Source organism: Zootermopsis nevadensis, unplaced genomic scaffold (genome assembly GCF_977971745.1).
Source record: "Zootermopsis nevadensis isolate Lab colony 2312 unplaced genomic scaffold, Znev_1.0 Znev_ptg000013l, whole genome shotgun sequence".
Classification (NCBI taxonomy): Eukaryota; Metazoa; Arthropoda; class Insecta; order Blattodea; family Termopsidae; genus Zootermopsis; species Zootermopsis nevadensis.
This window is the reverse complement of record NW_028259145.1, coordinates 6,688,942-6,705,427: the sequence shown is the minus strand read 5'-3', so window position 1 is coordinate 6,705,427 and position 16,486 is coordinate 6,688,942. Positions and strand designations below refer to the sequence as shown.

The 16,486-nt window shown below is 38.2% G+C and overlaps 2 protein-coding genes across 6 annotated transcripts in view; one reads left to right on the top strand and one right to left on the bottom strand.

The window, feature by feature from the left end:
• Window positions 1-234: 234 nt before the first annotated feature.
• Tsen15 (tRNA splicing endonuclease subunit 15) lies at window positions 235-3,049 on the top strand. Of its 3 annotated transcripts, none has more exons than XM_022062104.2 (4): window positions 235-561; window positions 1,010-1,091; window positions 2,249-2,444; window positions 2,535-3,049. In XM_022062104.2, exons 1-4 carry the CDS (start codon window positions 448-450, stop codon window positions 2,908-2,910), a joined length of 768 nt encoding a protein of 255 aa, XP_021917796.1. In that variant the 5' UTR covers window positions 235-447; the 3' UTR covers window positions 2,911-3,049. The 3 variants fall into 3 exon arrangements, with proteins under 3 accessions (XP_021917796.1, XP_021917797.1, XP_021917798.1); XM_022062105.2 differs by lacking the exon at window positions 235-561 and adding an exon at window positions 717-915; XM_022062106.2 differs by lacking the exon at window positions 235-561 and adding an exon at window positions 718-874.
• Window positions 3,050-5,320: 2,271 nt separating this feature from the next.
• Pkn (serine/threonine-protein kinase N) overlaps window positions 5,321-16,486 on the bottom strand; it is a 75,722-nt gene continuing 64,556 nt past the window's right edge. For all 3 annotated transcript variants that reach the window (XM_022062085.2, XM_087348521.1, XM_087348520.1), the window contains 3 exons: window positions 14,374-14,481; window positions 13,746-13,886; window positions 5,321-11,757 (listed from right to left, as the gene is read on the bottom strand). In XM_022062085.2, the coding sequence (XP_021917777.1) occupies window positions 11,614-11,757; window positions 13,746-13,886; window positions 14,374-14,481 (393 nt within the window). In that variant the 3' untranslated portion in view covers window positions 5,321-11,613. The remainder of the gene's footprint in view (window positions 11,758-13,745; window positions 13,887-14,373; window positions 14,482-16,486) is intronic.

Here is a 16,486-nt window from a genome sequence, read left to right as displayed (position 1 = left end):
GTCATTGTGAGTACAGAGAGTTGGCTGTCACAGATAACGAACACATGCTGAAATAATCTGTGAGACGTATGTATAGTACAAATGTTTTCTATGCACTACAAAATTGTTTATCTACAGCCTGTATTTTAATTTTTGTCTAACCAATCACAGACGAGTAATTTCAAATACGTATGTGCAAGAAAAACGTATTTGAAAATTACTCGTTAGTATAGTGACTACCTACGGACTGGACGACCGGGGTTCGATCGCCGACGGGGCCAGAGGATTTTTCCTCTAGCCTCCAAGACCTGACCGGTTCTGGCGCCCATCCAGCCTCCTATCCTATGAGTACCGACATCCTTTCCCGGGGGTAGAGTGTGTTCGGTGTGTGGTGCTGACCACTCACCCCCGTCTTGTGCCAAGTTCAAGAATGATTAGGAGCTGTACCATCTCTCCCCCCAAGCGCCTATGTGGCGTGTAGTGGGACAGCTTTACTTTACTTCACTTTACTTGTTACCATGGGTACATGGGCTATCCAGAATTGAATGCAATAGTAACTTGATCTGTTGTGAACTTCAGAAGGTAATAATATCAGTGCGTTGGCATATTTATCAGACTGCACGGCGCAACAACCCAGAAAACAACGATCTTCAAAATATCTGTTATCAGAATACAAAATAATGCGTCCTAAGATGCTGAGATTAATCACCAATTGGGGAGGGGGCGGGGGAGTGTCACGTGTTAACCACAGCGAGTGGCCGAGCTTTCCCATGCGATTGGAACAGGGCGTGCTAATACCACGTTAAAGCGTGCATGTGTATGGCTAGGCACAGCGTGTACAATATGTTTATTAGAAAAGTGTCTATTCGTTAAAAAAAAGGAAGCATTAACAACAGTATGAACAGAAATATGGCTGATTACCCAATTCACCCAGTTGTGTGTATTGTGGTGTTTAAATTTGCTCATTCATATTTATTTATGAACATAACCTTGCATTTCTAAATCCATAAACATGTGTTTATAATTTCAGCAACAAGACATGGTGAACTTGGGATGCAGAAATCAGCTCAGTGTTGGCATTGCTTTCCAGGTTTATATGGACCTCTGTGAAGGTGTGTTGTTCATGTATTAGCCCAGGATTGTGTTAACTCCAGTATGTGTTGAGCTGTGAATTTGTCCCACCTTGTAAATCAAACCAAGTCTTTCTGGAAAATAAAATCAACTGAGGGTAATTTTTATTGTCATGGACAGACTGATCAGTTATAGTGATTCACTCTTTTAGCTGAATCACATGCTTTCAGTCTAAATTGTTTTGGTTTTAGGATTATGTGGAATTCTGGAGCTCCAGTCTCTTGTGCAAGGTATCTAATGCATATCTAAGGGTGTTATATTGCCAAGTATTTTATTTAGAAAATGGGAAAATTTAAAACTTAAGAATGCTATATCTCTATAATCAGTGGATACAGGAAGGTAAAAATTCATGCCACTTTATATGGAGACCCAACAAACATACAATATTTTTTGAAAATGACTGGCTTATGGGTTGTAGCACTGTGTAGTCTGGTCAAAGTTTACTGACATTTCATAGGCAGTAGAAATACTCTCAGGTTACCAGCCATGTCAGGTGGCTTACTGGTGAATAAACCATATCTTCAGCCAACATTTTGAGAGTCATCTCTGCTCTCATCCTCAGGGCTGCTGCGTAACAAACCTGGTCCTTTGTAGCACCAGTTCCCTTTGGTGAGCCTGCTACAGAGGACCAGATTTGTTAAGCAGCAGCCCTGAGGATGAGAGCAGAGATGGCTCACAAAACGTAGGCAGAAGATATGGTTTGTTCACCATTCAGCCACCTTACACGGCTGGTAACCCGAGAGTCTTTCATCAACTTCAGTCTCCACGAAAGCTTCGCTTTATACATTTCATAGGTACTTGCTGCCTTCATCATCAGAGTGATCAGTACTCAGACTACACAACACTACCACCCAGAAGACCTCCAATCCTACTTTGCAATATTTTGTTAGAATCAGAGATGGTCATGAAAAGTTTGCATTGATTTAACATGGAATGACACCATGCATGGTACAGCAGGAATTTGAGATACTTATGCTTTTGAGTTGGAGATGGAGGCATTAAATGACAAATACTTTGAACAGCTGATGGGAATGTTCCTGAACCACTTCATTTGTTACAAAATGTAACTGTGACCAAAGCTGCACATACAATAGCCTTAGAATAATATCACTGCTAATATTATCTCCCTGTTCTCTAGTGCAGGCAATGGAAGATGTCAGGTACGTGTACAGCCATGAACTTGATTTGATTTACCTGTTGGGTAAAACGCAGAGAGGTCCACAGTCTGCCTCAAGAACGGAGATATTTCTACCACTTTCGACTGCTTCTGAAATCACCCCTGCATGGATACAGAAAGTGCAAGATACACTTTGCACTGACAAAGATAAGAAAGGGTAATTTAAAGATAACCATGTAATTGACATATTCCACTGCAGTAATATCAACAAGGGATGCAGTGTTCATGTTACACATGACTGTTTCAGGATAACACTGGCCATGAAGGAGCATGACTCCACAGTAGTCTACTACCGCCTGACACAAGGCTTAGTACCGCCTGACTCACCAGAAACTGCACGTCGAAAGAAGCAGCACAATGAGCAGAAACACTTTATTGAAGTGGAAATGCGCAGGATGGAACACAGATTGCTAGACAGGGCTCTTAAAGCCAGGTCTTCAGAAGAGAAAGAGAAGTTTCCAAGTACCAGTAATGAACAAGTTGCAGGCAGTTCTGCAAGTACTGACCATGCATCCGGAAGAGAAGAGTCAAGTGCTGATGTGAACGATGAAGGTGCAGAGAAAGGCAGAAAAGATCAGGAAATAAGTAGTGAACAGGCAGTACATAAAGATTGTAGAAGATAGGTTGTGTTGGAAACTAGGCTTAAATCCTATAATGCAACAAGAGTCAGATCAGGTTAGATAAGCAGTAACATTTCTGATATCCAAGGAATTATCTACCAGGCAAATGTATGAATATAGGAATTAAAATGGGTAATAGCTGCTTCTGTATTTCTTTCCATTTCACTACACATAATCACCCTCTAATTTTATTTAAACAATCATTGCATTGATACTGTAGCATTTTTGGAATATTTAAACTTAGCCCACAAGAGAGGGTACATTCCAGTTTCCCATAGGAAGATGGCTGCCATTTTCAAAACAAGAGGGAGTGGTAGTGGCATGGCATTGGGATACAAAGACCTATCAAGTGATCTGGTGTGTCCCATGAGGGGTGTCATGCTGCACAACAATGCCTGTGAGGTCCAGCAAATCCTCTTCTGTCGTGTGATGTTCACTTAGACAGAAAATGGGGATTTATGCCTTCGATTTCAAAAGAAGGTATTAATTACTCACTTTTGTTTCTTAGTTATTTTGTAATATGATGAATGATATTAATGAATTTGGTGAGTTTACATATTTATTATGAACTTTAGGACAAAGTTAATTGCATTAATTACATGATAAGCGTCTCTGTGCTTTTGACTTTAAGGTAAAAAGGTGAGGCTCTAGCATGGGTAATAACAGGAATAATGCTAACACGTGACCACCACCACCATTCTCTCAGCAGTCAGATGTGTCGGTCTCCTTTTGCCTCGAGAATTTAGGCAGAGGCCACGTGTTGTATAGTCATCTTCCACAAAAGAAGAAGTCAGTGATACCAACATGAGCCATATCACACCCCATAAGGGCCTGATCAAGCCAAAAGTTTCTCTCCTAATCTTCCTGTTCATCTGTGGCTTGTCTTGCCTCTTAAAGAGGTCGATGAGTCCCACATTTGTGTTTGCCGTCCTCTCTGCAATGAAGTTGACAGGCTTTTCTACTGAGTATAAGTAATTTCTATCCAGACTGTTGCCTGGCCTTCCCACTGATTCCCCTCCCGTGAGTGTTTCACTTTCCAAATCTTTGCGTAGGCTTTCCCATGAGACCCCAATTACCCTACGCTATGTGTCAGTGATTCAGGAGATGGTTTCGGTGGACAATGAAAGACACAAAGATGGCTGTTTTCTAGGTTGTAGTGCCATGTAGTGTGGTAGAAGTTTACCAACGTTTCAGAGGTCCTTGCTGCCTCCATCATCAGGGCAGTCTCATCACCCTGATGGACCTCAAAAACTTCCACCAGACTATAAGGTGCTACAACCCAGAAGACAGCCATCTTCAGATGCACTGCCATGAAAACCTCAAATCCTACTTAATGAAAGACATGTAAATTTAGTACAAGTTTTCAATAATTAAGGGTGGAGCACCTTGGAATTTTGGATTTCATTTGATTTACAGATGAAGCATGGTTTCATGTCTGTGCATACGTAAGCACAAAAATAATTTGTGGCTGTTGGATAAGCCACAAGCAGTTTGTGAGGAGCCATTGTATTGTGAAAATTATGTGTGATTGTGCTATTTCCTGAACCTGAATTATTGGGACTCTTTTTGTTTGACTGCACTTTGAACTCAGAAGTTTACTTCACAATATTGAACTAGTTGACTGATGATATTACTACTGGCTGTTTCCTAGTGTGTGGTGAATGAGATGCAAGCATGAAGGAAACTTAAAGCATTTCTGCGTACCTGGCTATCTCAAAAGACCTCTGGACAACAAGATGCCCAGATTTAACCCTATTGGATATTTTTTTTGGCCTACTGAGAGGTAAGGTCTGTACCATCAATGTCCTCAAATGAAATATTGAGCGGGAGAGTGCAGCCATTCGCATGAACATGTTACAAAGTGCATTTGCAGATTTAAAACATGGTGTTCAGTTCTGCAAGAGCAGCCACTTATGTGGCAGGTCACAGTTTCACAAAGACAGGTATTTTATCAGTATTGGTGAATAAATAGTGGTTCTGTTGCTGAAACTCTGGGGCCTTAAGAGAGTATCATTCTGTATATTGATCTGATAGTGGAAGCATATGTGCAGCGTAAAAAATATGGCATCCATCAGTAGCAGCTTAAATTGCCTTTCTTGGAAATTATAGAAATGGCTTTGGATTTAAATTCCTTGCAGCCAAAATGAAATCTAACAGTGGAATAATTCGCACCTGAAACCCATAATTCCACAGAACACAGGTTGGGTGGTATGACTGGATTCTCTCACTGGGCTTTTTGTCAATCAAAAATAACAGGCATCTTAGTAAGGAAATGAAACTTGGATCTTTGGACAGGGAACTTCTGTCTACTGAATCTGGTAACACTTACCCATGTAGTCTGCATGTACTGCTGTTGCACATCTCACATCAAAGGCAAATGAGATCATGTAAGATTAATCATTCCATAAGGAAATATGGATTACATATTGTAATGTTCATTTTATTAATAAAAAACAATATGTTCATATAAAGCAAATCTGAAACCCTCTACAAAGTTAATAGTCATAGCAGTAACAAAGTTCATTGTAAGGTTACATACAGACTGCACAAGGTAGAAAGCACCATTGTAATTTTTAAATTGTTATGTATTGCCAATAAAATATTTCATATGAATGTCAAAATATTTCACAGCAAATGTCACCCATTGCTGCCCAAACAAAATGATCATCTAATTTGCATGTTCATATCAATACATGTTCAAAGCAAAAGCTGCCATATTTATGATGGAAGATTGCACTGGTCGAACAAAGCACTGATTTATACACTTAGCCTGAGAAAGTGTTCATGTTATGTAACATCTCTTAACATGGGTCCAATGAGAGTGGCTCAGTAAAATCTGATCTACCAATGAAATAGCTGTATGGTTCTTCTGACACTAGGAAATCCCATTTGCACTAAATGAACAGGTAAATTTATCTTCCTAAAAATTTAAATAACTGAAACCATTTCAAAATATTATCTTTATAAAAGGACAGGACAAAAATGCCAAAGCTAACATGTCAGTTATTGGAAATGCTGCTAATATGGTGTGAAGGTGACTAAAGTTCAAATTCCTTCTATTATAACTCATACGTTTAGCAGTACTTGAACCAACAAGATCCGTCCTTCACGTCTATAATCATTCTATTTATGTATTTTCATTTAAATGCAACTACATAGTATAATTATGATGTAAGCAGAAGGGTTATGTTTTATGTCTAGCCTGTGTAATCTTCAAAATTTTACCAAGCAACCTTCAGTTCATTCTCCACACATTGTAATCCTTTTCTTGCACCTTAATGTTGACAACACAAGATACTAATTTCCAGAATTTTCTTTGTAAAGTTCCCTGACCAGTTGTATAAAGATTCTTTGTTTATATATATACACACACTATATTTCCTCAACTTTAAGATTTGATTTAGTAGTAGGTTTTCAAGAAAAAAGATGTTATATAGATTCTTAGATGCCATTAAATAAATGTATGATGTATCCCAAATGCAGAAAGTTTAAAATGTCAAAAAAGTGCATCTTAAAAAAATAAAGTCCTATCTTCACATATAAAAGGTACTGGTATACAGGATGGCTGTCCGTGTAGTGTTTTTCTTCTTCAAAAATTCATTATAAGAATGAAATGGAAGAAGAAAAAACTGGCTATACCAGTCATGCCACACTTCGCTGGTAAACATGATGGTGTCAATTTTGGACAGCAGGAGAAGATTAATTTCTCATATTTCCTGAGATGGCTACAGAGAAGTTTAATGACTATGGAAGAAGTAACAATTATGACACCTTTTAGAAGTACAGCATAAGAATTGTGACATTCCCCCTTTTAGAAATATGCTGGAAGAATTATGGTGTACTATACTTTTAGGAGTATACTGTAAGAATAATGGCTTGCCCTCTTTTAGAATTGTCCTCTAAGTATTATGACTGTCCATTTCACAAATACCCTGGAGAATAATAGCTTTAATGTTTTTAGAAGTATGCTGTACCTTGACTTGGTCGCTTATGCTAATATGTTTAAGAATTGCAGCTTGACATATACTGTAAGGATTTGGCTTGCCCCTTTTGGAAATATGCTTTAGTATAACTTGGCCCCTTTTAGAAGCACAGTAAGAAATATGGCTTGCCCCTTTCGGGAGTATGCTGCAAGTACTATGACTCTCCCCCAATACTCAGAAGTATAATGTGATGAGAGGTCTCACACATTAAAAGATGCTAATGCTGTGTATGGAACTACATTAACTTTTCTGTGTTCTTTGTACAAAGTGTAGTTTTGTTTTATTGCATCTGTAGAGATTTGTTTTTATTATCTGTCAACAAATTCTGGATTCAGGCAATTTGCACAATACTGTTTAGCATACATGTATTTTCAAAAGGGTCCAAATAATGTTTTAAGGATCTTGTTGAGGTACTTCACTGTGTCAGCTAATATTTAACAAAGCATCAAGGTAACAAGTAGCCCATGGCTCAAAATTAAAAACATATTTGCACTACAATGGAACCCCTACTCATAATTTTCTGGGGACTGCATTTAGGAAGTCATGAATTTCATGTGCCATGGTTAATGTGTTTAAAAAAGAGAATATGTAGAAGACACATTACACCTTAAATTTAGTAAGAGGGATACTTCTTTTTACAAAGCCCAGAAACAACCAAGATTTTAGATGATCAATACCATAGTTTTCCTTCAGCCTGTCTACGTAGCAGTTAAACACAGTGAGCCTATATCCAATGCTGCTTTCCAAAATTTAATTTTTGAAACATATCTTACATTTGGCTTCTAACATTAAATCTGGGTTATTGTGATTTTATTTCACTGGAAGAGTATGCATTTCCATGAACTGCCACATTGCATTCTGAAATGTGTCTAAGCAGCCAATAATTAGAGGCTATCAAATGCATGCAATTCAAATATATTTACAATATGATTCTGCTAATCAAAATATTTAATTTTAAACATCCTCATTCATATCTTGTGCTCTTATGTTTATTCCTAAAGAGCTTTTTCTGCAAAAGAGTTAAAGTACAGTCCCATCACACACATAGCTTGCTAATTTGAGTGGAAAGAATTTAATCTTATGGGTGGTTTATGATTACTGTGCAAACATATGAAACAATTAACTAATTGGCTTCTACTGATGTGCATGCACTTCTGATGTTGCAATGTGACATGTTTGTTCTAACATCTGTAACAGAATAATGTGGTAGCAATATTTATCAATACAGTGTATTCATTTACAGAATGAACTTCTGACGATTACTGTAATTTGCAGGATACTGGATACAGGGAATGATCCGTTCTTCAAGTGCCTGAGCACTGCGGGTCCCAACTTTTCGTTGGCTTGATCTATAGACAGTTGGTAGGACTCCTTGGACAAGGGATCGGCCTGTCGCAAGGCCTCTACCTGTACACAGGACAGCACAACACAGAAAAACATCCATGGCTTGAGTGGGATTCGAACCCACGGTCCAAGTGGCACAAGGCCACGCCTCAGACCGCGCGGCCACTGTGGACCCCTGTAATTTGCAGGAACAGCTAATAACTGAACCTTGAGCCAAATAACCCAGACTGCCTCAGTCAGTGTAGTGACTAGACTATGGGCTGGACAACTGGGATCCACTTCCTGGCAGGGACAGAAACTTCTCACCAAGTTTGTGTAAATTCTGGGACCCACTGAGCCTCCTATTCAATGGGTAACATGGCTCTTTCCCTAGAGAAGTTGCAGCTGACCACTCACTTCTATCTAATGCCAAGAAGAATATGTGGAGAGTGTCTCCATTAAACCATATGTCATATTGTGGTGCTTAATTTAGCACCAGGGACAGTAATCCTAAAGGGTACTGATTATGGTAAATTACAGTTAGTATTGACAGCTTTTGGACCTGTCTATCTTCCTATGCTCAACAAAACAGAGCACTGCATTTCAGGAGATGGGTCTGTTCCTATCTTCAAGCTTAGGGTGGGACCATTAGAGAGGGATTAGCCCCATCTAATGGACCTAACAGTGTAGATACCTTTCACCTGAAGATGGGAGAAGACCCATCTCGTGAAACGCAGTGCTCTGTTTTGTTGAACATAGGAAGATGGACAGGTCCAAAAACTGTCAATACTAACCATGGACAACTTTACCATTATTTTATCTTTATCAAATTTTGATGCAAACTGTGGGAAAAATCACGAACGCAAATGTTTCTACCAGAGTTTAAGATGAAGAAATAAAAGAGCGATCAGAATAGGGGGGAAGAAAAAGTATGTAGGTAAATGGAGGAAATTAGTAAGATGAAAAGCAAAGTACATAAACTGCAGGAACAACTAAATCCCGAATTCCACTACGGTCGTATTAGTATTCTGAAGGGGGGGGGGGGGGGACACACACAGAAGAAGCATTTATATAGACAATGAATTGTCCTTCAACTGAAAGGCCAAAAATGATCTTTGAAACAAACACTGCAGTTTTGGTTTCGATTTTACCACGTTATAATTAAATGGGAGGCAACAAGTTTTGTTACTTTGCAACACACTCTATATTAAAGGGTAAAAATAATTGAAGTCTTTGCTTTCTTTATGATATATATTGTAAATAAAACCAATATAAACACTGCATGCTTCAGAGCTAGCTTTACATAGTATAACTTCATTATGTAGTTATACTGGGGATACTGGGAACGACCCATTCTTCAAGAGCCTGAGCACTGCGGATCCCAACGTTTTCGTTGGCTTGATCTACAGACATTTGGTAGGACTCCTTGGACGAGGGATTGGCCCATCGCAAGGCCTCTACCTGTACACAGGACAGCACAACACAGAAAAACGCGGACAAACCTCCATGGCTTGAGTGGGATTCGAACCCACGGTCCCAGCAGCACAAGGCCCACGCCTCAGACCGCGCGGCCACTGCGGACCCCATATGTAGTTATACTAGACATAAAATATCTGTGAGCCTGGACTACATCACAACAAGAGGGTGAAGTCAAGATGGAAAGGGCAAGGGGAGAGCAATACATTTCATGTGCTATCACTTTCCCTCCCTCCCACTACCTCTGTTCCTCTGCCAGATGGCCACCAACATGTGCATTCATAATGGCCAACGAAGCTCAGATTTATCTTGTGACAGGTATAAGGAAACTGAAATGGTACAAAGATTTTAATGTTCAAACAACCCCAATGTTACAAATGACTTGACTATGAAATACAATTCTTGTTGAATAACCCAATCAATGCAGTTTCCCCCACCACTGCAATCTCCAGATTCTTGTAACCCAACATTCTGGGTCCTCCTGTGATATCTTACATTCATACACATTATATTCCACTTTAGCACCGTGCCTGAAGCTACTCGCAGCAGCTGCCACTGGCACACTCATAGTATCAGTGTAATACACATGGTCAGAGGAACACTTTTATATTAACTGAAACTTCATTCTCACTCTAAGTTAACAGGTATGTACAATTACTAAACTTCTATTATAAAATATGTAAATATACCTAGATGCCTTTTCACGTATATAATACTTTTAAATTTGCAGTCCAGTGTCATAAGGAGAGTGTGTATGGAGGGTCAGTGGTATAAATTCAGAGAGCGTTGGTCACAAGTCCCCATTCCCAGTTCTATCTTTTCTGTACAGGGGAAACGGACATTCTTTCATGTCACACATCCAACTGAAAGCACCAGTCAACATACAAATTAGAAAGAAGATAGATAATATTTTTCTATGAGGTGAAAAGAGATCCTGCTACAGTCTTGTAGAACTGGAAGACTCAAGAGCTCTCCAAAAAATGCAGCCCATCACTAATATCGCACATCTTAATTGGTAGTTCAAAAACAGTCACTACTAAGTTTCAGAAGTTTGAGGATGTAATTCGCATCTGTCCTCAAAACTAAGAAATCAAATATTAGAATTGAATAAAACACTGCATATTCTGTACCTGCAGCACTGGCTGGTCTTGCTTCTCACAAGACAATGTCTGTAGGATTGAGGATGAGAAGAGAATAGATATAAAAAAACTTACATTCCATAAATATCATTTAAAAATAAATTATCACTGTAAAAACAACACTGCTCATCACAAGGCATTATGTCAGGAAGTTCTGATCTAAAAGACATGTTCTTTGTAATATGATAATAACTGCTGACTTCTGTTTGTTGCTACAGGTGGAACATGTTTACTGAAGCGCTACAATACCACAAATTAGTACAGCACACCACTCCTCTAAGTATTATAAACTGCAAAGCTACAATTCAATTACGATAGTTTGAGCTTTGCTTATTTTCCATTTATAAGAGGAACAAAACCTGCTCCAAAATACAGCAATATTAAAATATCTAACTTCTGCTGGAAAAATTAATTATTTAAAATACTGAAGGAGGAGGACCCAGAAGTTTGATAAGAAAACAATATCAATAGGGTAAGCAGCACGTGCGCGCGCGCACACACACACTATACAGCATTCGAGAACAAAAAACATTTCCCGTAATAAGAGTTTCCAACACTCTTAGTGCACTTCAGTTGCAAAATGTACCCATGGCTTCTGGAATCTGTACCTCTGATTTTCCTGGGACTGGATCAGTTTCAGACTGACGACACATGCAGTAAAAGGTGCACAGCATAACTGTGTCGCCTGGAACAATGCTGACAGGTTACAAACAAAATATTGCACATGGCACAACTTGATGTCACTTCTCTCCATGGGACCCCAAGGCAATGGTGCACACCAGATGTCAGCACCAGTCCGCCATGTACGAGAACTCCTTGAACAGAGTCTGCTCATCATCATTCAGGGGTCTAGGGTCCTTAGCTGGTGTTAACTGAGGCTTCTCTGAGGTGAATTCTTCATCAAAGTTGCTTACATCCTCCACAGAATGCTAATAACAAGAAAATAGTATCAAAAATATCTTATCCATAAAACATAAAACACTTGTCACATGCATTAAGATTATGTCATATGAATTTTACACCGAGGGGGTGGAGGTAGGGGCAGCAACACCTTAAGTTGGCACCTCTAAATCCACAAAGCTGAGCATACTGCAGAGTAAAACATGCATTACTATATTTACAGTCTGGGGTGCAAAGTAGACCTACCTCCTTGTGGTACACCCTGGGCAACATCTCTGTTGGCAAAGTGGTCTACAAACTTGGCAAAAAAGGGTCAAAGATAAAATTCTATGTACCTGCCATTTGACATAAATAAATAAATATTTACAGTCTTGTGCAACTTACTGTGAACAAATAAAATGTTCTACGCCAAAGCTTTATTTTGTTACAAACTTACAAGAATGAAATGCAACTAACTATTTATTACTTAATATGACCTCCTTGGGCTTTCAATGAGCTAAATCCTTTCAGATAATGAATCCACAATTTTTTTTCCCAGCACTCTCCTCTAGCTTACGTTCATAATCACATGCCAATTTAAATTATGACATTAAATCTAAAATATTTACACATATAAGTCCTTTGAAAGTCCTTCTGTAAGATACTTTCATTTAGTTCTCACATAACAGGGTCACTCGGCTGGTACAGTCACCAGGTCAAGAGATTTTTCTCTTACCTAGCATATCCAGACTGGCTCTGGTCAATGACACCCTATCTAGTGGGTATTGGGAGTCATTTGCCAGGGGTAAAAGCTAGGGCATGAAGCAGATCACTCACCACCACCTATTGCCAAGGTCAACAAAGTGGAGCTATATCTCCAAATTCCAAAACATCTTCATGGCATCATGCTTAAATACCAGGGGCAACTTTACCTTACATTTCCTTATCCCAAACACTTTTGTCATTTGTGCATTTGGTAATCCACTCTCATAGCCTTCAGTTACTGTTACCATACTTACTCATGTGTAAAACACATACTTATTTTTTAATTAGAAAATTAAAAAAACTACTATGAGACATCTGAAGATTAGGCAGGCGGAGATAGCGTTCAACTTGCATTAAACTGCATATTAGAAACAAATATTCGTTTTGAAATCGTATCCAATAGTAACATTTTTATTGTGGGGAAAGATAAAGGAGAAGCCACTTCCAGCTTTAATTTTTTTTGTTAAAAATGTTAAATAACACATGACCACTGTAAAACTTCCCAATATTAAAATAAATGAAATTTATAAAAAAATATCAATCCCACAGAAATAAAAAGCAATCTCTGTCACTTGCTGAGTACGTTTTGTAGACAAACACTTCTTGTCTCAAAATTTTGTTACCAGTCAATGTGGCATTCTATTATTCAGCACTTACTTGACAGGAAACGCTTCATAAAGAGCAGTGGTAGCACTGTTTGGGTCTCAATCTGGTGTCTCATGATTAACTAGGATTCAAAGTGGCATTACATAAAGAGTAACAAGACCCAGCATGTACATTCCCAATACATTTAGATTCAGAAGGCAAGGCTGTGCAAAAACACAAGTCACAAACACAGGGTGCTTGAGAACAGGGTGCTGAAGAGAATAATTGGAAATGCAAGGAAGGAAGTGACAGGAGGCTGAATAGAGTCATGAGGAGGAGCTTCTTCATCAATCATAACTACGGTGATCAAATCAAAAAAGGATTATACAGGCAGGGAATATGACATGCATGGGAGAAAGAAGATGGTAGTACAAAAATTTTGTCAGAAACTCAGAAGTGAAGATATCACATGGGGACAATCAAATGTAAATGGAAGGAGTCCTGAAGAAACTGTATGTAATGACGCGATGAAAAGGATTGTCAACATAGTAATGAATCTTCACAGGTTTCACACAAGACTGAGAATTTGATGAGATGACAAACTATTACTTTCTTAAGGAGGACTCTCCTTCATGAAGTCAGCTTAAGTCATTAGCCACATCATAAAATTCAAATAATGAAGACTCACCACTGTGGGAACAAATGGAGGCTTGACACGACGCAACAGGAGTTCATCCCACTGAATAGTGCGAAAAAATGCTTGCTTCTTAACATCTTCAGCATCACGTTCGCTTGAGCCCAAACGGCGTTCAGGATTCTTACGTAGCAGCTGAAAGAAATAAAAAGCAATTCTAAGCATAGGAGTATTAAAAGGTTTCTACACCTAGAATATAAGATACTTTTGTGTTTGATATCCTTTTATAGGCTTCTCAGATTGTAGGAAGTTTATCTGCAGTATAATCAACGACTTTAACGGGTGAGTTATCTCAGTAACATCCCCCTGTAATTTCAGAGGAGGGGGGAAAATATAGATGTACGTGAGAATGCACACACCTCTCCCACCTTCAAAAATGCCCGTTATATCATCACCCCCCTTTCATAAAGTCCACACTTCCTTTTCCTTCTTATTTCATCAAGACTTTTGTGTCCTGTCAGGGACAGCTGGCTTGACTGTGTATATACTCAAAGGAATGAAATGTAATTTTTCATTCCACTGAAAATATCCATGAGCTTATGTTAACTACAGAGTATAAGGGCATTTGCATAAAATAATCGGCTTCATGCTTCAGTCTGACATCTACATTCATTCTACATACCCGCCTCATGACAGCAATGGATTCCAAAGATAGAAATCGAGGATATCGAACTTCATCGTTGACAATTGAGTCAAAAACTTCTTCCTCATCATCACCAGGGAAAGGAGACTGCAAAAAGAATTAAGAAGAAAGCCCAATAATCTAAATTCTTTAGTGTTTCATAAATAAAGTGAGAAATCAAGTCCAATATACAACAAGAAGGAAACAACTTTTATTACATGCAAATTATACATTGACAGTCCAATAAACTATCTTACATACTCAAAATCATACATAATAAGAACACAAATTCTCAATGAAACTCATGTAGATTGTTTACTTAATCTACTTCATGATCAGAAGATATTGGTATAATGATATTTCTGTATGATATTTGTTGCATAATATTGTATTCCTTGTTGTTGTTTATACTGTGTAGTGCGTATGTGTTTCTCATTGAAAAAGAAATCAAATGCAACCATTTTATGTTCTGCCAGGTGGCATGACGAGTTGTGTACCACTGTGCATGTTAATGTGGGTTTTTATTATACAGGTAGCCCTCGATTTGCGCCGATTTTGAAACCAGCAAGTCAAAAAGTGAAAAAATATACTTTACTATTATTTATAACGTTTTACAATGTATCTCGTACTGATTCTTATACTAAATCGTAATTCTTACATCGCTGATTTTGAATAAAAATTATAAATGCAGTCATCTCTGCAATTACGTATGTTTCGTTAATGCGAATTTACTTTAATGAGATCGATGAATTGGTAAAAGCTGTTTGTGAAATGCAAATTTTTGCATATGCGAGTTTGCTCTTATGCAATTTCATTCCTGGCGCTTTAAACTTTCAAATGACTAATTTAATCTCAGCGGAAGTACCAGGGTTATTTTTACTATGCGATTTTCTATAGGTCAGCGTCTTACATGAATGCAACTATTGCATAATAGCAGAGATGACTGCACACATCAATCACATGAAAGAATCGCAGTCAATCACGGGGACCAACGAATTGCCGATTGTAAGTGTATAAAATACTAGGATACTGGGAATGACCCGTTCTTCAAGTGCCTGAGCACTGCGGGTCCCAAATTTTCATAAGTGTATAAAATATATTTTTTAAATTCCCTTTATTTTATTTACGTTATTTCAGAGCTTTAAATGTAATGCCATTACATTAATCGCCAATGTTTGGGTACTGGGCACGCATGTCATTGACTTCCTATTGATTTACATTATAAAAGAGTTTCAATTTACGCTGATTCCGTTTACGCCGGTTCATCCAGGAACGCATCCCTGGCGTAAATCAAGGGCTACCTGTATACTGTACTGTAGTTTTAAGTTTACCCTATGAATGGTGATGTCTAAATAATGTATTGCATTGTTTATTAGTTTCCTCTAGTAAATTGTAGGTTCTTGTGTAAATTACTGAAATTTATCAGTGTGGTTGTTATTGTGTAGTAAAAGAACATCATGTGTGCGAAGTCAGGGGGGGTTTTGCTTTGCCTGCAGTATTTGTGTCTGTTCCTTTGGTACGCTGTTACCAGAGCTGTTGACGATGGTTTTTAGTTCTATGGTATTGGTTCACTGGATTTTATGTGATTGGTATGAATTTATTGTAAAGTATGAAATTTTGTATTTGTTGTTCGTATTCACCAACTTGCATGATAACTATGGTTCTGCTTTTGTTTGCTTGTATTATTATTAAATTATTACACTATTTTCTGTTTGATATTCTCAGTATTTTTCATCTTTATGTTATGTACTTTGTACACTGAGTTTTTAATTAGTTGTTTGTGGTTTTTTGTTACTAGGCACCTCATACAGTCCTGTTCTGTGATATTCATATGGCTAAGTACAAAAACTCCAAAAATATAGTAAAACTTCAACTTTTTGGGATGAGCAGCGTTATTGTTTGAAATTTATCCATTTTAGCATACATTGCAGTTGCCATCTTTTGGGTGAATATGTCAGTTGAGTATTTTTTGAAACTTATATACGGCAGGCAGCGGCCGGTGAGTGGTATATGATGGATGTGACTACTGAACTACAGGAGTTCTGCTATCACACTGGAGATGAGCACATTGTTGAAGTACAAAAGAGGTAATGAAAATTTTGTTTTATGGGGT